The following is a 25,364-nucleotide window of genomic DNA, read 5'->3' as shown; positions in this document are numbered from 1 at the left end:
CGGGAACTGGGCCAACCAACCCTCGATCCCCTTCACCGTCAGGACCGACCACCTGAAGGTGCTGGGTATTTGGTTGGGAGGGGGGCTGGGGCGTGCTTCAAGTCCTGGGAACGTACCAGTAAAGTGAGGCAGAAACTGGGCAGATGGAAGCTACGGTCGCTCTCCATCGTGGGTAAAAACCTGGTCATCAGGTGTGAGGTACTGTCATTGCTGTTATACATGGCACAGGTCTGGCCTAGTCCCAGAACCTGTGCTGCTGCAGTCACCCTGGGCCATCTTCCAATTTATATGGAGGTCAAAGATGGACCAGGTCCGAAGGAACTCGCTGTACAAAGATCTGGGCAACGGGGGAAAAAATACACCCAATGCCACCCTCACCCTGATGGCCACCTTTGTGTGTGGCTGCATCAAGCTGTGTGTGGATCCCTGGTACACAAGTACCAAGTGTCACTACGTACTAAGGTTCTACCTGTCCCTGGTGTTGCGAAGGATGGGCCTGGCCTCGCTGCCGCGGAACGCTCCGAGTAGTTGGACCGTTCCATATCACCTGTCCTTCGTGGAGAAGTTTATGAAGAAAAACACCTTTGACCACAAATCCATCAGGAAGTGGTCAGCACGTAGTGTCCTTGAGACCCTTCAGGAAAAGGAGAGAGCGGATCCTATCGAGCGGTTTCCTGAGCAGACTGTCAAAGCCATTTGGCAGAATGCCTCATCACCAGAACTGTCCAACAAGCACCAAGACATGGCTTGGCTGGTGGTGAGAAGGACTCTGCCTGTGAGATCCTTTATGCACGCCCGGTCTCTCTGCCGCACCACACGCTGCCCTCGAAGTGGGCTGCGGGGGGGACGAGACTGTCACACACCTCCTTCTGGAATGTGCCTATGCAGAAGAAGTCTGGAGAGGAATGCAGTGGTGTTTGTCGAGGTTCGTCCCGAGCAGCGCCGTGACACGGGACTCCGTGCTCTACGGCCTGTTCCCTGGGACACACACTGAGACGAACATTAACTGTGCCTGGAGGAGCATCAACTCGGTGAAGGACGCTCTCTGGGAGGTCCGAAACCTGTTGATCTTCCTGCTGAAGGCGTTGACCCCGACTGAGTGTTGCAGACTGGCACATTCCAAGGTCCAGGACGATGTGTTGAGGGACGTGCTGAAGCTTGGGGCAGCTGCCGCCAAGGCACGGTGGGGAAAGCCCACCGTGTAATGTCTGCCTGCCTAAGCACAGGGGGCCGACGCAGTAAGGGGGCTCTGCTGACCCCCCTGTTAAATATGTAATTGTACAGACTTGTCTATATGAATGATTTCTGTGTCTCTGTATGCCAGGAAATGGAATGTTTACAGATGTATGGCAGGACCAATTGTACAGATCAGCAAAATAGTTTATGAACAAAGTATATTTTTGAAATAAATAAAAATCACGTGATTTCCCAGAATCTGCGGATCAGACTCAATTTGGAGAGAATGAAACTGACTGCAGTGAGTACGTGGCACTTTTGGACTGAGCCACCCCTTGTATTTCCAGCACTGTGCAGCTTATCACTGGGGACTGACCACAACGTTCTCACTCCTGGAGAGAGCTCGGGCTGAGTGAGAGGGTCTGATCCCAGCTGGATCTGTCCAGGACCAGCTTCCTGTCTCCTTGCTGCCAACCCAGGTTACACCAGCTGTTCACCAGGTACTGCCTCCTGTGTCTGTGTGTGTGTGTGTGTGTGTGTGAGAGAGACTCAGGTACGGTCATCGAGGGCTTAAAGGAACAGCAGACACCACCTCTCCAATTCCTTATCCTGTACCGACTCCCCTGGCACATCTCTCTGTCTGCCTCTCTTCCAGGTACACTGGTACTTGGGACAGTTTTACTGTTGTCTCTGTACATGTGGCTACAATTCAGAGCTGGGATCTCTCAGTCTGACCAACAAACATTGCAGAGACTATTAACATGACAGCGAGCCTTCCACAGTGAGGGGGCTCCCTCGGCGCTGACCCTCCCTCAACCCTGACCGTCCCTCAGCCCTGTTCCTCCCTCAGCCCTGTCCCTCCCTCAGTGCCGGGCTCCCTCAGCCCTGACCCTCCCTCAGCCCTGACCCTCCCACAGCGCGGGGCTCCCTCAGCGCTGACCCTCCCACAGCGCGGGGCTCCCTCAGCGCTGACCCTCCCACAGTGCGGGGCTCCCTCAGCGCTGACCCTCCCACAGTGCGGGGCTTCCTCAGCGCTGACTCTCCCTCAGCCCTGTCCATCCCTCAGTGCGGGGCTTCCTCAGCGCTGACCCTCCCTCAGCCCTGTCCATCCCACAGTGCGGGGCTCCCTCAGCACTGACCCTCCGATAGCGCGGGGCTCCCTCAGCCCTGTCCATCCCTCAGTGCGGGGCTTCCTCAGCGCTGTCCATCCCTCAGCCCTGTTCCTCCCTCAGTGCGGGGCTGTTGCATCGTGTAACAGTGAAGGGCATTTAACTCTTTCACCGCTGCTCACAATCTGTTTATTTCTTTAAAAACAACATATAAAAACATTTGAAAGTTACATGTTGAGGACTTCCGCCAGCCAGACCTGAGGATTTTAAGAGCGTGTGGTTTTCCCCTCATTCAGGTGGTGTCTGGTGTGACCCCCCTCGCTGTTTAGTTTCCAGTCCAGCCCGAAAGGAATGGTCTTAGCAAAGGGTTGAGTCTGGGGGGCTTGTTAAATGTTTAAAAAGGGGGCAGAGATTAATTAAAGTTGAGGGAGCTTTGGTACTTCGGGACAGTGCTGTTGGAAAATTGCTGAACTCTGAGGGGAGGCTTGAAGTTTTAATTCCCAGAAAAACCTTCATTACAAGAAAGCCCAATCGCATATAATAAGGTGACATGATTTACAGCAAGTTAATCCAATGATATTTTCTTTAAGAAGGATATCTAGTTTACATCAATTGTCATGCCATGTATTAGTTCAAGGTTAGTTCAAATGATCAATTAATGTGTCAGTATTCATCTTATGAAAACCCTCTTATCTTTGAACTACAAGTTAATGCTACTATTCAGCAGTATTGGTCACAGGCCATTTTGTAGTATTCTTTTAAATCGAGGAACCATTTTGTTGAAATCAAAATCTACATATTTTGTTGCCTAAGATCCAATTTTAGATCCTCATTCCTCCCTTTTGGTCATTTTATGACCACACCATAAAGGCAGAGATCAGATCAATTCATTTCAATAAACAGCAAAAGACTGCCATACTCCCTCTGCCTCCAAAGGGGAACGAAGGGCAAGCGATGAGGTTTCCTTGTCCTTGTTTAAGTGGAGAAGGAGCATTTTCTGGGTGGAACCAGTATTGTCAATGGAAGCAAAACCAATAAAAAGACCAATTCAAACAATAGCACCATACATAGTCACAGAAACAAGCCAGTCTCCCAATCTCCCCATCCCGCACCTTCATTCATTCGGGCTGACAAAAATGCATATCTTAATAATATGCCTAGTAATGTTTTCAATAAGATCAGTGACCCCCATAATGCATTTTTCTTTAACTATAGCGCAAACGCCACCTTCCTTTGCAGGTATGTAATCAAGGGCATAGCGATTTCATTGGATAAATAGGTGCAATTCTGAAAGTGATTTCTATCAAGGCAGCACTGCTCGCATTTCCCAAAACTGTGTGCCCACAAATCAAATAATTACAATTTTGGTGACTAATAATTCCTGAAGACCCTCCTAATGAAAGAACACTAAGAGCTGCATATGCCAATGAGCGAGTTTTACTTCTTGATATGACCTTTGGATTCTTCCATTCTGCACAGAAGTCAGGAGAACTTGAACATTTAAGAGAGGAATTTCGATCTCGTTGCCAGGTAATTGGACAGGGTACAGTAGTTGGAAGGAGTGTTCCGACAGCTACAGCAAGAGGAGGACTTGCTTCATTTAGGACAAGTAGTTAGATACTTTATTATAACTGGGAAAAAAATCCTGGTTTAGTCTAGATAATGAAGGAACTTTCCAGTAGGAAGCAGGCCTATCTTTGTGACTAGGAGATAGTGAGGACTGCAGATGCTGGAGATCAGAGCTGAAAATGTGTTGCTGGAAAAGCGCAGCAGGTCAGGCAGCATCTGAGGAGCAGGAGAATCGATGTTTCAGGCATGAGCCCTTCTTCAGGAATGAGGAGAGTGTGCCCAGCAGGCTAAGATATCTTTGTGACTTCCCAAAGTATGTGAATAGTCCACAATTATATAATTTGGGCCTGGGCTTTGAGGGTGAAAATCGTCTAATTGAATAAGGTGAGTTTCCTGATAAGAAACATGGTCGAGATCCCAAAACGGCTCTTCCCATCCAATCATTGGGAAAGTATTTATGCTGTTAGGGGTGTCATAATGAAGGTGGGTGTCATTACCTTCCCCACATAGAGTTTCAATTCCAGCGGTAATAGGGATACACTTTTCATTAAGGCATACACACAAGATGGGAGGTCCTTCAGAAAAGCAGTGATGACTAATACATTTAGTCATAGCCCAGGGAATAATTTTAGAGACTCTTACATAAGCACATCCCCATCCCTTACCATTGGAGCAATTTGGATCAGATATTGCAGATTTATTGGAGGAAGTCCATGAACCAGTAGCAGGTGGGGATAGGTAATAACTAGAAGAGATATCACATCCTGTACATACTTTAGTATTGTTCCACATCCCCATATTAGGATTTGACAGGATAAAAGGGGTAAAAGAATCTCTCATTGACGTAGGAGTGTAACAAAGTACTTCATCCTCTGCAAATATTTTATGATGGGTTTCTAAAAGCAAATTATAGGTTAAAGGTAATATTCCCCCTTTGTCTCTTTTATCACGTGACTTATTTAAATGAGGACAAGGTTTATCAGGGTTTCCCATAGTACAGCTGACATCATATTTACACATAACATCTTGACAAGGTAAAGACCATCAGATAGACTGTCCTTTCCCCCGCACCCTCTGGAACTGGGGGACACGGTTCATCAGGTAGACTGTCCTTTCCCCCCCCCCACCTCTGGAACTGGGGGACATGGTTCATCAGGTAGACTGTCCTTTCCCACCCTCCTCTGGAACTGGGGGACACAGTTCATCAGGTTGACTGTCCTTTCCCCCTCCTCTGGAACTGGGGGATATGGTTCATCAGGTAGACTGTCCTTTCCCCCCTCCCCCCGGCCCTCCCCCTCTCTGGGACCAAGGTGTCACTGTGTGTCAGGTAGACTGTCCTTTCCCCCCCCCCCTCTCTGAGACCAAGGTGTCACTGTGTGTCAGGGAGACTGTCCTTCTCCCCCCCCCCCCCTCTCTGGGACCAAGGTGTCACTGTGTGTCAGGGAGACTGTCCTTTCCCCCTCTCTCTGGGACCAAGGTGTCACTGTGTGTCAGGGAGACTGTCCTTTCCCCCTCCTCTGGAACTGGGGGACATGGTTCATTTGGTAGACTGTCCTTTCCCCCTGCCTCTGGAACTGGGGGACATGGTTCATTTGGTAGACTGTCCTTTCCCCGCCCCCCTCTGGAACTGGGGGACATGGTTCATCAGGTAGGCTGTCCTTTCCCACCCCCCCCCCCCCGGAACTGGGGGACATGGTTCATTTGGTAGACTGTCCTTTCCCCCTCCTCTGGAACTGGGGGACATGGTTCATTTGGTAGACTGTCCTTTCCCTGCCCCCCTCTGGAACTGGGGGACATGGTTCATTTGGTAGACTGTCCTTTCCCCCTGCCTCTGGAACTGGGGGACATGGTTCATTTGGTAGACTGTCCTTCCCCCCCCCCCCCCCCCGGAATGGGGGGACATGGTTTATCAGGGAGACTGTCCTTTCCACCCCCCCTCTGGAAATGGGGGAACACAGTTCATCAGGTAGACTGTCCTTTCCCCCCCCCCCTTCTCTGGAATCTGGGGACATGGTTCATCAGGTAGACTGTCCTTTCCCCCTTTCTCTGGGACCAAGGTGTCACTGTGTGTCAGGTAGACTGTCCTTTCCCCCCCCGCCCCTCTCTGGGACCAAGGTGTCACTGTGTGTCAGGTAGACTGTCCTTTACCCCCCCTCTCTGGGACCAAGGTGTCACTGTGTGTCAGGGAGACTGTCTTGTCTAAATGGGTGTGTTGATCAGCTGCTTATTTGTTCTCTGTTCACTTTCAGAACGATGTCCCCAGTCTCAGGTGAATCCCTGCAGCTTGTGCACATTCAGGAAGATTCGTTGCTCCTCAATGAGGATGCTTTTCGAAGCTGTTTCTTACGAGAGGATGTGAAGGATGGTCCAGTCTGTCTGATTACCATCATCGGGGAAGAGAGGAAAGGAAAATCCTTTCTACTCAACTATCTCCTTCGCCGGCTCCGTCATCTGGTCAGTAATAAGCTACCATCACTTCCTCTCTCACTCTGGTTGGTGAACTCTGCTCATTGTTTACCTTTCCAAAAGTAGGCAGAAATAACAGCAATATATATTTGTATATATTTAAATTTGAAATTGATCCTTGTACTTTCATATCCATTTTTCTGCATCAATTTTCCCAATTTCTTTCTCTTAAATCACAAAACCGTATCTCTTTCTCTCACACACCTTCTGTCATCAATCCTCATCTCAATCTTCCTCATGTCCTATTCACATCCTCAGACCAATCAGTTACTTGTTGCCAGCTGAATCTTCATTTGCACTTGGCTCTGGAGTACAGCTTCTCTGTACCTTCTCCTGCTGTGCTGGGGCCAGCAGCTGTGTAAACAGCGCTTACAAATGAGTGTCAGCTTACTCACTTTCTAAATACATGCTGCACTCCTTGTTTTAAAATAAATTCTTTCTCGTGTTAGCCCATCATGCAAATAAAGGTGAAAGTATTAAGTCATGGTCTTTACAGAGGTCAGGTTTGTATTTGTCCCTTGTTGGTTCCCTCACCACCTGCCACAGGCCCAGCCCAACAGCTATGTCCTTTAGGACCCAACCAACTCGAACACTCATGCTGCTGCTGAGTCACTGTTGTTGGTGGACATTAAAATCCCACATTTTGTGCTCTCCCATTCTCAGCGCTTCCTCCCAGTGTTGTTGGAGGAGTCCTGATCCATCCATGACCGAGTGAGGACAGTATGTCGTAATTTAGCAGGAGGTTTTCTTGTGCATGTCTAACATGAAGCCATGAGATTCCCCTCCCGACTGACTGTATCCCACTGATGGGACAGAACATCTGAGGATGGTGATGGTGGTGGCTGTGAGACAGTTCTCTCAGTTTTGGCACTAACCCCCAGACATTACTAAGGACATCCTTGGTGGGTCAGTGAAACAACTCTTCAGAGATTGGCTCCCCAACCCCATCATCCTTCACTTACAACTGCATGGCCTTTGACAATCGCACTGCCTCTCACTGAGTCAGGCATTCAGCAACTCAGTATCCCTGACATATATCCTTTCTGTGTTAGCCAGGGCCCCCTGATGGGATCAGGTTAACAGCCCCAGTCAGGGAGCTCATATTCAGTGTGGTCCAACTGACTGACCTCATTCCAATCTCTACAGTCGACGGGGCTGTTTCTGCCACTGGTGTTTCTGATATCTTTGTTAATCCCAGAAAATCCATTTGTTTGTTGAGATTTTGTAATAGCGTATATCGAACTGAGTGACTTGGTGCATTTCAGTGTTCAGTTAAGAATCAATCAGCTTGCTATGGTCTGGATTCACATAGCCCAGACTATGTGAGGATGGCAGTTTCCTTCCCTCAAGGACATTTGTAAACCAGATGGCTTTTTCCATCAATTGTGACCAGGGTAATGCAGTGACAATCAAACATCATTACTCTCCCATTCACCAATTTGATTTGGTGGTGCTGGTGTCGGACTGGGGTGGACAAAGTTAAAAATCACACAACACCAGGTTCTAGTCCAACAGGTTTAATTGGAAGCACACTAGCTTTCAGAGCGACGCTCCATCAGGTGGTTGTGGAGCAGAATCTTACAACTAGGAGAAAGTAAGGACTGCAGATGCTAGAGATCAGAGCTTAAAAATGTGTTGCAGGAAAAGCTAGGTAGCTTAGCCCGCTTGGCACACCCTCCTCATTCCTGAAGAAGGGCTTATGCCCGAAACTTCGATTCTCCTGCTCCTTGGATTCTGCCTGACCTGCTGCACTTTTCCAGCAACACATTTTTAAGCCCAGAATCATACAACGCAGACTTTATACCAACAGATTTGCAGTGTTATGGAGTGTAATATTAAACAATGTTGGCTTGAGTTTTTCATCTTTTAGAATGACCATGTTAGTTTTGGTTCCTTCATCTGTAAATCCCAGGACATTTTAAATGTTACATTCTCAAGATGGCTTTTAGCAACAGGTGTCATCTCAGCTCAGATAATGCAGTGAAGGTGTGAAGTTAAACTCCGTCTGTGTCCCAGTGTTAGGTCAGGCTGGTTCTAGTTCTAAAGTGGGAGGAACAGGAGCTTACCTGGGTTTATGCAGTTTTTGAGTAAAATATCATGGAATTCTGCAAGTACAAATTCACCTCACACATTTGTGTTTGTCATGACTTGGAGATGCCGGTGTTGGACTGGGGTGGACAAAGTTTAAAATCACACAACACCAGTTATAGTCCGACAGGTTTAACTAGAAACACACTGGCTTTCTAGCTACACACACACACACGCACACACGCACACACGCACAGACACACATACACACACACCACACACACACACACACACACACACACACACACATGCACAGACACACCCACACATACACAGACACCACACTTACACACACACACACATATACACACACACACGCACACACCACACATACACACACACTGTCCTCCAGACCCTCTCTCATATGCTCACATGCACAGCCCTCACACTCACATCCACACATGCACCCCCACACGCACGCACACACACACAAACACACATCACACATACACACACTCTCCTCAGACCCTCTCTCATATGCGCGCACACACAGCCCTCACACTCACATCCACACACACACCCCCACAAGCACACACACCACACATACACACACACTGTCCTCCAGACTCTCTCTCATATGCTCACGCATACAGCCCTCACACTCACATCCACACATGCACCCCCACACGCACACACACACACACAAACACACACCACACATACACACACTCTCCTCAGACCCTCTCTCATATGCGCACACACACAGCCCTCACACTCACATCCACACACACACCCCCACAAGCACACACACCACACATACACACACACACTGTCCTCCAGACTCTCTCTCATATGCTCACACATACAGCCCTCACACTCACATCCACACACACACACTCATTCAGTATTCCCTGCACACACCCCCCACACATGCGCGCGCACACACACACACACACACACACACACACACACACACACACTCAGTATTCCCTGTGCACGCACACAAAGACAAGTTTAAAATCACACAATACCAGGTTATAGTCCAACAGGTTTAACTGGAAGGACTCCGACTTTCTAGCTACACACACACACACACACACACACACACACACACACAATAGACAATAGGTGCAGGAGTAGGCCATTCTGCCGTTTGAGCCTGCACCACCATTCAGGCTCTTGTGTTTGTGTGTGTGTGTGCAGGGAATACTGAGTGAGTGTGTGTGTGTGTGTGTGTGGAGGGGGGTGGGAGGGGAGGTGTTGTGTGGATGTGTGTGTGAGCATATGAGAGTGGGTCTGGAGGAGAGTGTGTGTGTGTGTGTGTGGTCACCTGTAGTGTGACATGAACCAGTTGGTACCCATGGGGATGCCCTCAGCTGGGACCTTGGGTTCATGTCACACTACAGGTGACTACACCACACTATACACTCTCCCATACACATGCATGTGCGCACACTCACGCCACACACTCACGCAGACCCTCTCTCATACCCAAGCTCTCTCACAAATGCATTCAACTGCCCTAACCTCCATTCCTACTGTTCTGAATTCCTAATAAGACTACTGAGGAAAATACTTACCTTCCAAAACCAGCGACAGAACCATTTATTTTGGTTAGAGGGGGAGGAAGGGTGGGAGACACTGTCTAAGTTTTGGGTAAATCAACCACCCAAATACATGACCTCACTGACTCATCAGTCCTGTGCCGGCTCCCATTCAGCATGCCCTCTGCCTATTTACAAAGTTCGTTTTTAAAGGATTTATTGACATTCCTGGCAACTCCACTTGCTCTCACCACTCCCAACGCTGATCCAGTGAGGTAAGGTTTGAAAGGGTTAACAGATCACTTCCCTCCCAGATCAGTTTTATTTCCAGGTTCCCAACGGCCATTTGCTTCCTTCACGGAAGGTGAGGAGCGTGTGGCTGTGGGTGGGTGAACTTGAAGGGGTCTGACAAACACTGAGGAGACATTTCCAGGCTCCAGACAGACTCTCAGCTTTACAATCGCACAGTTTCTGAGGAGCATCCACCAACTGCGTCTACGTTCACAGGTTAACAGGGAAGGCGCATGGAAATTGGGCCACCATTCCTGAGGGAATGGCGTGTAAAAGATGGGAGGCTTTTTCTAAAACTATTCCAAGGCTGTAGTCAGACTACAGCTGGAACAGATCTGGGGGCCCATTATCTAAGGAAAGGTAGACTGGGAACAGAGACAAGCCAGAGAAGTTTCACTCAGCTGATCCTGGGTATGGAGGAACTGTCTTATGGAGGAGATGTTGAGTAGGTTGGGCCTGTATTTGTTGGAATTTGGAAGAATGAGCGATGATCTGATTAAAACTGACAAGATGCACTTACCTCTCCACCCTTCGGGCTCTCTGCCTGTACTCCTGATGAAGGGCTTTTGGCCGAAACGTCAATTTTCCTGCTCCTCAGATGCTGCCTGAACGGCTGTGCTCTTCCGGCACCAAGCTAATCCAGAACCTGGTTTCCAGCATCTGCAGTCAAGATGGAAAGGGAAACTGACCAGGGAGATGTGGAGAGACCATTTCCCCTGTGTCAGACAGTCCAGAACCAGACGGTAAATCTGTGGGAGTTGTCCACCACAGACAGGGCTCAGTCATTCCATACGTTCAAGGCTAAGATCGACAGATTTTTAATCCGGAAGGGAATCAGAGGTTACGGGGAAAGTAGAGACGAGGATGTTCAGGTCAGCCATGATCTCATTGAGTGGAGGCACAGACCCAATGGGCCGAATGGCCTTCTGGTGTTTCTTTCAAGTAGCTGTTAATGATAAATTGTCAGACCCCGATTGTGGAGATGAGTAATTGTTCCAACTGCTGTGGTGTGATCCAAAACATGACCCGAGGTCATCAGTTGTGACTGTGATGATCAAAAATGCATGTGTCCCTCCTCAGTGTCTCTCCCAGGATGTTGGAGAGTTGGAGAGAAATGTGAGGTGCTGCATTTGGGGAAAGCAAATCTTAGCAGGACTTAGACACTTAATGGTAAGGTCCTGGGGAGTGTTGCTGAACAAAGAGACCTTGGAGTGCAGGTTCATAGCTCCTTGAAAGTGGAGTCGCAGGTAGATAGGATAGTGAAGGCGGCGTTTGGTATGCTTTCCTTTATTGGTCAGAGTATTGAGTACAGGAGTTGGGAGGTCATGTTGTGGCTGTACAGGACATTGGTTAGGGCCGCTATTGGAATGTTGCGTGCAGGTCTGGTCTCCTTCCTATTGGAAAGATGTTGTGAAACTTGAAAGGGCTCAGAAAAGATTTATAAGGATGTTGCCAGGGTTGGAAGATCTGAGCTACAGGGAGAGGCGAACCAGACTGGGGCTGTTTTCCCTGGAGCGTCGGAGTCTGAGGGGTGACCTTATAGAGGTTTATAAAATCATGAGGGGACATGGATAGGGTAAATAGACAAGGTCTTTTCCCCCTGGGGTGGGGGAGACTGAGGGGATGACCTTATAGAGGTTTATAACATCACGAGGGGGACATGGATAGGGTAAATAGACAAGGTCTTTTCCCCCTGGGGTGGGGGAGGCTGAGGGGGTGACCTTATAGAGGTTTATAACATCACGAGGGGGACATGGATAGGGTAAATAGACAAGGTCTTTTCCCCCTGGGGTGGGGGAATCCAGAACTAGAGGGGCGTAGGTTTAGGGTGAGAGGGGAAAGATATAAGAGAGACCCAAGGGGCACCTTTTTCCCCCAGAGGGTGGTGCGTGTGTGGAATGAGCTGCCAGAGGATGTGGTGGAGGCTGGTACAATTACAACATTTAAGAGGCATTAGGATGGGTATATGAATAGGAAGGGTTTGGGGGGATATGGGCCGGGTGCTGGGGGGTGGGACTAGATTGGGTTGGGATATCTGGGTCGGCACGGACGGGTTGGACCGAAGGGTCTGTTTCCATGCTGTACATCTCTATGACTCTCTATTGATCACATTGCGAGCACCAAGATACTCTCTCCTGATATCTGTCTTTACTCTGGCTTTCTGGTCTGTCGAGTAATGCTGTCACATCAGCAAGAGGTGGTCAGAAGATTAAACATTTTGAAACTGCGATTGAATTCTCTTGCAGGAATGCAAGGACAAAGGGTGGATGGGAAAATTGAATGAAATTCTGAAAGGATTTGAGTACAGGCCTGGAATACACACCACAACTAAAGGTGTATTCATCTGGAGCGAACCGTTCCTGATAGACACAGAACATGGCAAGGTAAGTGAGAGCATATTGTCACCCTGTGTTTCCAGCAAGTGGATGGAAGTGGGTAACATCTACCAGAGAGAGGGAACTCAGGCATTACTATGTGCTCAGATGTTCACTGTTGTTGAAGGGTCAGTGCCGAGGGAGCTCCTTACAGTCAGAGGTTCAGTGCTGAGGGAGTTCTACACAGTCAGAGGATCAGTACTAAGAGAGTTTTACACAGTCAGAGGGTCAGTGCTGAGGGAGTTTTACACAGTCAGAGGGTCAGTGCTGAGGGAGTTTTACACAGTCAGAGGGTCAGTGCTTAAGGGAGTTTTACACAGTCAGAGGGTCAGTGCTGAGGGAGTTTTACACAGTCAAAGGGTCAGTGCTAAGGGAGTTTTACACAGTCAGGGGGTCAGTGCTGAGGGAGTTTTACACAGTCAGAGGGTCAGTGCTGAGGGATCCCCACACTGTGGGAGGGTCAGCGCCGAGGGAGCCCCGCACTGTGGGAGGGTCAGCGCCGAGGGAGCTCCGCACTGTGGGAGGGTCAGCGCCGAGGGAGCTCCGCACTGTGGGAGGGTCAGCGCTGAGGGAGCCCTGCACTGTGGGAGGGTCAGCGCTGAGGGAGCCCTGCACTGTGGGAGGGTCAGTGCTGAGGGAGCCCCGCACTGTGGGAGGGTCAGTGCTGAGGGAGCCCCGCACTGTGGGAGGGTCAGTGCTGAGGGAGCTCCGCACTGTGGGAGGGTCAGTGCTGAAGGAGCCCCGCACTGTGGGAGGGTCAGCGCTGAGGGAGCCCCGCACTGTGGGAGGGTCAGTGCTGAGGGAGCTCCACACTGTGGGAGGGTCAGCGCCGAGGGAGCCCCGAACTGTGGGAGGGTCAGTGCTGAGGGAGCTCCGCACTGTGGGAGGGTCAGCGCCGAGGGAGCCCCGCACTGTGGGAGGGTCAGTGCTGAGGGAGCTCCGCACTGTGGGAGGGTCAGCGCCGAGGGAGCCCCGCACTGTGGGAGGGTCAGCGCTGAGGGAGCCGCACACTGTGGGAGGGTCAGTGCTGAGGGAGCCCCGCACTGTGGGAGGGGCAGTGCTGAGGGAGCATCGCACTGTGGGATGGTCAGCGCCAGGGAGCCCCGCACTGTGGGAGGGGCAGTGCTGAGGGAGCATCGCACTGTGGGAGGGTCAGCTCCAATGGAGCTGCATGCTATCAGAGAAGCCTGAACAAAATTGTGAAATTCTGCCCTTTGCAGGTATTCCCTCCCACACGCATGCTCACTCTGAAATCCACTTATCATAGAAATAACTTGTGAATTTCCCTCAATGTTTAAAGACCCATCTGTGTCGTTGATTTGCAGAACTCTCTCTAAAAATATAAAGCTGTGGTCTTCTGAAGAAAGCTTCAGAGGAGTTGGGCACCTTATAATGTGCTGCGTTTACCCTTTTCTATCCATGTATATTTAAGAATTGGTAAAAGGAGACTCTTTTCCCTGACCGAGACTGAAAGGTGACGATGTGTAATCAGCCATACAAGGTTGGGAACCAGTATCGAGCCGCTCTCCACTTGTTTTACAGATGGCTGTATTTCTGGTGGACACAGAAGGCTGTGATGGTCATGAACGAACGAAAGGCCTAAGTGTTCAACTGTCAGCACTCAGTATGTTGCTGAGTTCGTACATGGTGAGTCGGTGTGGTACATCCGAAACCAACAGAGGGAGGTCGGGAAGGAGAGGGTCAGTCTACCATAATCCACTCATGTCTGACAGCAGTGTGGCACTCGGGTTGTGTTATAACAGTCAGTGTGACACTCGGGGTGTGTTATAACAGTCAGTGTGACACTCGGGGTGTGTTATAACAGACAGAGTGATACTCGCGGTGTGTTATAACAGACAGTGTGACACTCGGGGTGTGTTATAACAGACAGCGTGATACTCGCGGTGTGTTATAACAGTAAGTGTGACACTCGGGGTGTGTTATAACAGACAGTGTGATACTCGGGGTGTGTTATAACAGACAGTGTGACACTCGCGGTGTGTTATAACAGACAGTGTGACACTCGGGGTGTGTTATAACAGGCAGTTTGACACTCGGGGTTTGTTATAACAGTCAGTGCGACGCGGTGTGTGTTATAATGGACAGTGTGACACTCGGTGTGTGTTATAACAGTCAGTGTGAGACTCGGGTGTTATAACAGTCAGTGTGACACTCGGGGTGTGTTATAACAGTCAGTGTGACACTCGGGGTGTGTTATAACAGACAGTGTGACACTCGGGGTGTGTTATAACAGACAGTGTGACACTCGGGGTGTTATAACAGACAGTGTGACACTCGGGGTGTGTTATAACAGACAGTGTGACACTCGGGGTGTTATAACAGACAGTGTGACACTCGGGGTGTTATAACAGTCAGTGTGACACTTGGGGTGTGTTATAACAGTCAGTGCGACACGGTGTGTGTTATAACGGACAGTGTGACACTCGGTGTGTGTTATAACAGTCAGTGTGAGACTTGGGGTGTTATAACAGTCAGTGTGACATTCGGGGTGTGTGTAACAAACAGTGTGACACTCGGGGTGTGTGTAACAGACAGTGTGATACTCGGGGTGTGTTATAACAGTCAGTGTGACACTCGGGGTGTGTTATAACAGACAGTGTGACACTCGGGGTGTATTATAACAGTCAGTGTGATACTCGGGGTGTTATAACAGTCAGTGTGACACTTGGGGTGTGTTATAACAGTCAGTGCGACACGGTGTGTGTTATAACGGACAGTGTGACACTCGGTGTGTGTTATAACAGTCAGTGTGACACTCGGGGTGTGTGTAACAGACAGTGTGATACTCGGGGTGTGTTATAACAGACAGTGTGATACTCGGGGTGTGTTATAACAGACAGTGTGACATTCGGGGTGTGTTATAACAGTCAGTGTGGTACTCAGGTGTGTGTGGGAGGTGTAAGCGCCCCCTGTGGGCAGGGAGTAGAGTTCCCCATCAAGTGCCATTTATATTTTGCTCTTGGTTTAGTTTTATGGTTTTGTAGATGTAGCTTTTGAAGGTTTTGTTCGTTTGTTAGTTTGCAGAGTGGGTCGATTTTAGATTCCATGTGTCGTCGTTTATGGATGCTCAGCATTTTGTAAGTCAAATTCTTCCACCAAGGAGTTCAAAAGTGACTGTAGAGGGTCATCCCTAACAATGTTCTTCACTGGTGCACCTGGAAGATTAAGGGGAGTCACTTGCCGGTCAAGAGGAAAAAGGTGCTGCTGAGTCTTAAAAAGGAGGCGGTGTATGTGGCCCTGTCGCAAGAGACTCTCCCTGATGATAAGGAACATCTGAAGTTATAGCAGTGTTTGTTTGGGCAGGTGTTTTTCTCGTTCTTCAATACTAAGAGCAAGGGAGGGGCCATTAAAGTTCATAGGTTAAAGATGAGTATAGGTGGTTCATAATTCTTAGAGCCTCAATATATGGTGAAGGGTATGGTATTTTGAATGTTTATTGTCCCCAGGTGCACCCCCTTAAGTTTTTGACTGATGTGTTCGCCAAATCGATGGCCTCAGAGTCACGGCATGTTATTCTAGGGGGCGATTTTAATTGCCTTATAGACTGCATGGTGGATGGAATGTGCAAAAGCCCCTGAAAACTGTCTCCACAATCTAAGCAACTAGTTGATTTGAGTGGAATTGGAGCTGCTGAATATTTGGAGACGTCTCCACTCCTATGGGTGGAGACTCCATGTTTTTCTTTTCTAATCCACACAAGGATTGATCTTTTCCTAAACCCCGGGACGTTTTTAGATTCAGTGACCCCTTGTTCACTTGGGAATTTTGCCATTTCCAACCATGCAGCGGACAAGATTATGGGCGATGTAACAGGTTCACAGCGCTGGCAAATGGATCCTTTTACTCTCAAGGACATGAAGGTCATTGAGTATTTTTCGAATGGGTTTAAAGCATTCTTAGCCATTAACTCAGATATGGCTCGTAATCCGTCTATTCTCTGAGAGACTGCTCAGGTTTACGCTGGGGGGGGGGGGGGGAGCTAATTATCTCCTACTCTGCCAGTTGGAAGCAACAGAAGGGAGAGCAGCGGTGCCTACTTGAACGCCATGACTGAGGGCAGCTAAGGTGCAGATTTTGATAGGCCGCTGATGGCTAAGTTGTAGCGGGTCACAGCTCTTCAGTCTGCCTTAAATTCCACAGACAGCAAGGAAGAACGTTGCCTTTGTGAAACAAAGGCTGTTTGAGCATGGCGATAGACCGGGCAAATATCTGGCATCTCTATGGAACTCTGCAAAGAATTTATAAATACATTGTCAGGGCTGATGCGGGACATGTACAATTACTCGTACAGTCATGATTGCTTCCTGCCATTCATGAGAGTGGCTAATATTTATGGGTGGCGCAGTGGCTCAGTGGTTAGGACTGCTGCCTCACAGCACCCGGGACTCAGGTTCGATTCCTACCTCGGGCGACCGTCTGTGTGGAGTTTGCACATTCTCCACCCCCCCGTGTCTGTGTGGGTTTCCTCCGGGTGCTCCGGTTTACTCCCACAGTCCAAAGATGTGCGGGTCAGGGTGGAGTGGCCGTGGGGAAATTGTCCCATTGTGCCCAGAGGTGTACAGGTTAGGGTGGATTGGCCATGGGAAATTGTTCTGTAGTGCCCAGGGATGTGCAGGTTAGGGTGGATTGCCCGTGGGGAAATTGTCCCGTAGTGCCCAGGGATGTGCGGGTCAGGGTGGGATTGGCCGTGGGGAAATTGTCCCTTAGTGCCCAGGGATGTGCGGGTCAGGGTGGGATTGGCCGTGGGGAAATTGTCCCCGAGTGCCCAGGGATGTGCAGGTTAGGGTGGATTGGCCGTGGGGAAATTGTCCCGTAGTGCCCAGGGATGTGCAGGTTAGGGTGGATTGGCCGTGGGGAAATTGTCCCCGAGTGCCCAGGGATGTGCAGGTTAGGGTGGATTGGCCGTGGGGAAATTGTCCCCGAGTGCCCAGGGATGTGCAGGTTAGGGTGGGTTGGCCATGGGGAAATTGTCCCATAGTGCCCAGGGATGTACAGGTTAGGGTGGGATTGGCCGTGGGGAAATTGTCCCGTAGTGCCCAGGAATATACAGGTTAGGGTGGGTTGGCCGTGGGGAAATTCCCCTGTAGTGCCCAGCGATGTGCAGGTTAGGGTGGGATTGGCCGTGGGGAAATTGTCCCGTAGTGCCCAGGGATGTACAGGTTAGGGTGGGTTGGCCGTGGGGAAATTCCCCTGTAGTGCCCAGGGATGTGCAGGTTAGGGTGGGATTGGCCGTGGGGAAATTGTCCCGTAGTGCCCAGGGATGTACAGGTTAGGGTGGGTTGACCGTGGGGAAATTGTCCCGTAGTGCCCAGGGATGTACAGGTTAGGGTGGGTTGGCCGTGGGGAAATTCCCCTGTAGTGCCCAGAGATGTGCAGGTTAGGGTGGGATTGGCCATGGGGAAATTGTCCCGTAGTGCCCAGGGATGTACAGGTTAGGGTGGGTTGACCGTGGGGAAATTGTCCCGTAGTGCCCAGGGATGTACAGGTTAGGGTGGGTTGACCGTGGGGAAATTGTCCCGTAGTGCCCAGGGATGTACAGGTTAGGGTGGGTTGACCGTGGGGAAATTGTCCCGTAGTGCCCAGGGATGTACAGGTTAGGGTGGGTTGACCGTGGGGAAATTGTCCATTGTGTTAGGTGCATGAGTCAGGTGTAATAAAGGGTAGGGGAATGGGTGTGGGTGGGTTACTCTTCGGAAGGTCGGTGGGGACTTGTTGGGCCGAAGGGCATGTTTCCACACTGTAGGGAATCTAATCTAACAGCTCTCATCCTTAAGAAAGGGAGGGCCCAGGGGGACATGCTCCTTATAGGCCCATCTCTGTCCAAGACTTCTGCACTAAGTCTGGAAATGGTATTTCCTTCCATTAAAGAAGAGGATCAGACTGGTTTGTTCAAGGGCCGCGGGCTCTCCAACAATGTTAGGAGATTACTTAATATGGCCCAAGTGTGTCAGCAGCAATCGGTACAGGGATCAGTGATCTCTTTCGATGCAGAGAAGACATTTGCCTGGGTGGAGTTGCCATGCCTTTGGTTTTAATAGCCTGGAGCCGTTTGGTCTCGGTAAGCCTTTACTAGGTGGTGAAGGGTCCTTGACAGTGATCCTCTTGTGGCGGTTCTCTCCAATGCTTCTTGATGTTTTGTAAGCAAACTTACACAAGTGGGAGGCCCTTCCCACATCTCGATTAGGCCGAGTCGCTCTGTTAAGATGAATGTGCTTCCTCATTTGCTCTAACCTTTGTGGATACTCCCTTTGACCTTTCCCAGGCGAACGTTTTGGAGACTTAATGGTTGGTTTAGCTCTTTTATTTGGCACCATTGCAGACCCCTTACTAAACTGATGAAATTACAGCTGCCCCAGGGCTGGGGCCAGTAGGCCTCCTGGGTGTTGGAAGATGTCAATTAGGCTCCATTTTACCTTGACCCGGTGTCAGTATGGCTGAATATTGAGGCCTGAAAATGTGTTGCTGGAAAAACGCAGCAGGTCAGGCAGCATCCAAGGAGCAGGAGAATCGACGTTTCGGGCATAAGCCCTTCATCAGGAATGAGGAGAGTGTGTCCAGCAGGCTAAGGTAAAAGGTAGAGAGGAGGGACTTAGGGGAGGGGCGTTGGGAATGTGATAGGTGGAAGGAGGTCAAGGTGAGGGTGATAGGCCGGAGAGGGGGGTGGGGACGGAGAGGTCACCCTCCAAACCTGCAATCTTCTTCCTGACCTCTCCGCCCCCACCCCCTCTCCGGTCTGTACCTGTCAGCCAGTGAGGAAGGGAGCTGTGGTTTAGGAAAGAAGTTGAATCTCCTGTCAAGATGAAAAAAGAGGCTGACGTAAAGATGAGCTCAAAAACTGCATGAATTTGTATAAAACTCAATCTAAAATCAGGTCATAGACAGAGAACACAGGGAGCTAACACCTTCAACATATTGTCCAGCTATCACCATTGGTAACAGCTAACCTGAGAATGCAACTTTTAAAAAACAAGGGTTTTGTGATTTACACATGAAAGAAGTGAAACTATCACTGTATTCTAACAGATGAAAGGCTTAACAGACAATCACATTTTCACTGTATAATTTCAGTTACATCACACTGGAGATTTTTGCAATAAATTCTGTGTTACGATCGAGCCCCCCACAACCACCTGATGAAGGAGCGTCGCTCCGAAAGCTAGTGTCCTTCCAAATAAACCTATTGGACTATAACCTGGTGTTGGTGTGATTTTTAACGATGTAAAGATGAGATGTGAAGGCTCAGTTAGGGCACTCGAGAGTTACAAGTTAGCCCGGAAAGACTTAAAGAGAGAACTAAGAAGAGCCAGGAGAGAACATGAGAAGTCATCGGCAGGTAGGATCAAGGAAAACCCGAAAGCTTTCTATAGTTATTGCAGGAATAAAAGAATGACCAGAGAAGGACAGTAGTGGGAGGTGCTGAGGAGTCTGAGGAGATAAGAGAGGTGCTAAATAAATATTTTTCATCAGTTTTCACCCTGAAAAAAGACAATGTTGTTGAGGAGAATACGGAGATACAAGCTATTAGATTAAATGGAATTCAGGTTCATGAGGAGAACGTGTGAGCAATTCTGGAAAGTGTGAAAATAGATAAGTCCCCTGGGCCAGATAGGATTTAGTCTAGGATTCTCTGGGAAGCCAAGGAGATTGCAGAGCCTTTGACTTGGATCTTTAGGTCATCATTGTCCACAGTAAGAGTGCCAGTAGATTGGGGGATAGCAAATGTTTTCCCCTTGTTCAAGAAGGGGAGCAGAGACAACCCTGGAAATTATAAACCCGTGAGTGTGGGTTGTGGGTAAAGTATTGGAAAGGATTATAAGACAGAGGATTTATAATCATCTAGAGAGGAAGAATTCAATTAGGGATAGTCAGCATGGTTTTGTGGAAGGTAGGTCACACCTCACAAATCTTATTGGGTTCTTTGAGAAGGTGAAGGGGTTGATGGGGTGTATATGGATTTCATTAAATGTTTGATAAGGTTCCTCACGATAGGCTATTACAGAAAATAAGAGGCATGGGGTTGAAGGTGATCCAGCGGTTTGGGTCAGAAATTGGCGAGCTGAAAGAAGACAGAGGGTGGTTGCTGATGGGAAATGTTCATCTTGGAGTTTAGTTACTAGTGGTGTACCACAAGGATCTGTTTTGGGGCCACTGCTGTTTGTCATGTTTATAAATGACCTGGATGAGGGCGTGGAGGATGGGTTAATACATTTGCAGACGACACTAAGGTTAGTAGAGTTGTGGATAGTGATGAAGGATATTGAGGTTACAGAGGGACATAGATAAGCTGCAGAGCTGGGCTGAGAGGTGGCAAATGGAGTTTAATGCGGACAAGTGTGAGGTGATTCACTTTGGAAGGAGTTACAGGAATATAGAGTACTGGGCTAACGGTAAGATTCTTGGTAGTGTAGATGAGCAGAGAGATCTCAGTGTCCATGTACATAGATCCCTGCCACCCATGTTGAGAGGGTTGTTAAGAAGGCATATGGTGTTAGCTTTTATTGGGAGAGGGATTGAGTTTCAGAGCCATGACGTCATGCTGCAGCTGTACACAACTCTGGTGCGGCCGCACTTGGAGTATTGTGTACAGTTCTGGTCCCCACGTTGTAGGAAGGATGTGGAAGCTTTGGAAAGGGTGCAGAGGGGATTTACCAGGATGTTGCCTGGTGTGGAGGGAAGGTCTTATGAGGAAAGGCTGAGGGACCTGACACTGTTTTCATTAGAGAGAAGAAGGTTGAGAGGTGACATATAAGATAATCAGAGGGTTCGATAGGGTGGACAGGGAGAGCCTTTTTTCCTCAGGTGGTGATGGCGAGCATGAGGGGACCTAGCTTTAAATTGAGAGGGTGACAGGTCCAGGACAGATATCAGAGGTCGTTTCTTTACTCAGAGATTAGTAGGGACATGGAACACACGGCAATCCTGCTTCACTAGCGGCCTGAAGCAGGAGCAGCGATCCGAAAGCTAGTGCTTCCAATTAAACCTGTCAGACTATAACCTGGTGTTGTGTGATTTCTTTTTTAAGATATTTTTATTAGAAATTTAACATTTTTACAAGTTTACAACAATAAACAAAACTCTCAAATACAAACATTGATATACAATTAAATCAAATATACAATAGTCAAAATTTAACAAAGGAAAAAAAAATACCGAAATAGAAAAAAAACAAAACTCAACTTTCTACTAATCTAACCTACAACTAACCAGAGTGTATATTTAAGTCTCTTACATGCTCGGAATGTGTTAACATCAAATATAATAAACCCGTACTCGAGCGGGATTCCTCTCCTAAGGGGCCCCGGAGCAGCCAGGTTTGTAATCTTCACTAAATAAAAGCCCTTGTTAGGATGGCCGAAATATCTGCATTTATATAATTCAAGAAGGGCTGCCATATTTTATAAATAATTCAGTCTTTCGGTGCACCATATTTGTGAGGAAGTCAAGGGAAATACATTCCATAATTAATCTGTGCCAATTTGAAAGTCCAGGGGGGCCCTCAGCCACCCAGTTTACCAAAATATTTTTCCTTGCACAGAAAGAGAGAATAGAAAATAGTCTCTTCCCGTGCGTATCCAGAAATGAGAGGTTCGAAAAGCCCAAAAGGAGAGATACAGGGTCCACCCTAATTTCCGTTCCTAAAATTTCTGTCAGGGTACTTGCTACTTTAGTCCAATATCGACAGATCTTATGACAGGTTCATAGGCAATGTACAAGAGTGCTCACCTCTATTTTGCATTTGGGACACATTGGAGATGCTCCTGCCTTAAATTTTGCCAATCGAGCCGGTGCTATATGGGCCCTATGAAGTATCTTCAGCTGGATAGCCTGGGTTCTGTTACAGATAGTAATTCTTCTAGCTTTTTCCCAAATATCATTCCACATTTCTATAGAGATTCCTAGCCCCAAATCCTGATCCCATGTTTTAAGCAGATTGTCCATATCTCCCAATACTTCATCATGTAGTAAATGATAAATAGTACTGACGGAGGATACCCCCACTGGTCGTAGGACATTACATTCTCTGTCTGATTTATAAAGACTATCTAATAACGTAGTCTTCTTCTGTATATAATCTCGAATTTGGAAGTATCGAAAGAGGTCTCCATTAGGTAATCCGAATTTCTGACGCAGCTGTTCAAAAGACATCAGGATCCCATCTTTAAATAGGTCCCCTAAACATGAGATACCCCTGGATCTCCAGAGTTTAAAAGTGGCATCTGTAAACCCCGGTTGGAATCCCCATGCCCCTACTATTGGTGCATAGGGGGATGTTTTATGTAAATTACCCTAATTTTGCCGCATTATATTCCAAGCCTTAATTGTGTTTAGTATTATGGGGTTTTTACAGTGATCTGTAATGATTTTCCTCTTGTCTGAAAATAAGAGGTTAGTAAGTGGGTATTTTACTTGAGAGGCCTCGATGTCCAGCCAGATTGATTGTGGATCAGACAAGACCCAATCAGCTATGTAACTTAATAGGGAACTTAACTGATATTTCCTAAAGTCTGGGAAGTCCAGTCCTCCCCTTGCCTGTGGAAGCTGTAGCTTCTTCAGTTTAATGAGGGGCCGTTTATGATTCCAGATAAAGGAACCCAGCCAACCATATAATTTACATAGAGCCATCCTCGGCAGCATCACCGGGAGCATTCTCATAGGATATAGGAGACAGGGCAGAACATTCATTTTAATTAGTGCTATTCTACCCAGCCAGGAAATTGGAAGGTCTCCCCATCGCTGGAGGTCCTGCCTTATCCTTTCCAGTAAATGCACAAAATTAGCCTTATACAACTGACTAAATACTGGAGTAATAAAAATGCCTAAATATAAGAAGCACTCCAGGGACCAACGAAAGGGAAAAAGGGATCCGTCCACTAAGTGGGGTGTCATAGCAAGGCCACCCATTGGCATAGCCTCCAATTTTGAAAAATTATTTTTATAGCCTGAGAATGCACTAAATGTATTAATAACTTGGATTAGGTGAGGTACGGACATCAGAGGATTACTGAGGAATAAAAGAATATCATCTGCATAAAGGGTAATTTTATGTTTACCTGTACCAATCCTTGGGGCCGTTATATTAGGATCAGTCCGTATAGCTTCTGCTAGTGGTTCAATTATTAGCGTAAATAACAATGGCGAAAGAGGACATCCCTGACGGCAGCCCCTACCCACATTGAAGCTATCCAAACCTAATCCATTGGTAACCACAGCTGCTTTGGGATCACTATACAATGTTGAGACCCATTTGGTAAACACCTGTCCAACGCCAAACCTTTCCAATGTGTAAAACAAATATGACCATTCAACCCTGTCGAATGCCTTTTCCGCGTCTAATGAGACTACTACTCCTGGTATCTTTCCCTGATGGCAGGCTTGGATCATATACAAAACCCTTCTAATATTATTGGATAATCTACGGCCCTTAATAAACCCCGTCTGATCCTCCTTTATAATATGTGGCAGTACCCTTTCTAGTCTCAGTGCTAACGTTTTAGAAAGGATTTTAAAATCTACATTTAGCAAGGATATTGGTCTATATGATGTACAATCTTCTGGATCTTTTCCTTTTTTAAGGATAAGAGAGATATTTGCCTCTTTCAGCGAAGGCGGGAGACAGCCCTGACTATATGCATAGTTATACATGTCCATAAGTGGACCAGCCAATATTCCTGTAAATTCTTTATAGAATTCAGCTTGAAAACCATCTGGGCCCAGTGCGTTACCGCTCTGAAGTTGCCTAATTGCATCAAGTATTTTTTGGACTGTTAGAAGGAGGATTTAGGACCGATACCTGCTCCGGAGTTAGGCCCGGAAAGGTCAAATTTTTCAAAAATGACTGCATCCTCCTAGTCTTATCTTCACAATCCTGCGATTTATATAACTCAGAATAAAATTCTCTAAAGATCGCATTAATCTTTTTATGATCATGAGTCAAAATACCTGTACTTTCCTTGATAGATGTAATAGTCTGAGGGGCCTTTTTCTCTTTGCAAGAAATGCTAAGTATCTACCCGGTTTATCGCCATATTCATATAACCTTTGTTTTGCAAATAATATTTCCCTCTTAGCCGTTTGAGTAAGTGTAGTGTTTAGAGCTGTCCTAAGAGCCGTAATCCTTTGCAATTTTATAATAGAAGGTCTATCAGCGTACGCTGTTTCAGCTGCTTTTAAGCGTGCTTCGAGCAGACGCTGTTGTTCTCCCTTCAATTTTTTTCTGGGTTGCTGAGTAGGAGATGATCAAACCTCGTGCGTAAGCTTTGATGGTCTCCCACATCATTGATGGGTTGCTAGCCGTACCTGAATTAATTTCTAAAAAAGTTTTAAATTCTTGAGAGAAATACTTTACAAATTTACTATCTTTCATCAGGAAGGGGTCCATACGCCAATGCTGAGCGGATGTCCCATTGTTCCTCGCCTTAGTTTCCATATATACAGCAGCGTGGTCGGAAATTGCTATAGAACCTATTTTACAGGATGACATGGAATTTTTAAAAATCGAGGGGGCAAAAACATATCAATTCTGGTATGACATTTATGTGGATTAGAGTAGAAAGAAAAATCTCTGCCCTGTGGATGAAGACATCTCCATACATCTACCAATCCTAATTCTTTATTCAGATCCGCCAATTGTCTGGATCTGGGAGATACTCCTGCAGCACTCTTGGGAATCCTATCTATTTCCGGATCCATAATACAATTAAAGTCTCCCCCTATAATTGTATGATGGGCACCAAAAGCCATTAATTTTGAAAAAGCTTCCGTTATAAATTTAAAGGGGTGTGCCG

General features: G+C 47.8%; 1 protein-coding gene across 1 annotated transcript in view; it reads left to right on the top strand.

Moving 5' to 3' along the window:
- The first annotated feature begins 1,467 nt into the window (after positions 1-1,467).
- LOC132808879 (uncharacterized) overlaps positions 1,468-25,364 on the top strand; it is a 56,701-nt gene continuing 32,804 nt past the window's right edge. The window contains exons 1-4 of the mRNA XM_060822299.1: positions 1,468-1,676; positions 6,104-6,308; positions 12,430-12,567; positions 14,101-14,205. Coding sequence (XP_060678282.1) covers positions 6,108-6,308; positions 12,430-12,567; positions 14,101-14,205 — 444 coding nt within the window. The 5' untranslated portion in view covers positions 1,468-1,676; positions 6,104-6,107. The remainder of the gene's footprint in view (positions 1,677-6,103; positions 6,309-12,429; positions 12,568-14,100; positions 14,206-25,364) is intronic.

This window comes from Hemiscyllium ocellatum, assembly GCF_020745735.1.
Source record: "Hemiscyllium ocellatum isolate sHemOce1 chromosome 41 unlocalized genomic scaffold, sHemOce1.pat.X.cur. SUPER_41_unloc_35, whole genome shotgun sequence".
NCBI lineage: Eukaryota > Metazoa > Chordata > Chondrichthyes > Orectolobiformes > Hemiscylliidae > Hemiscyllium > Hemiscyllium ocellatum.
This window is presented reverse-complemented; position numbering and strand designations above follow the sequence as displayed.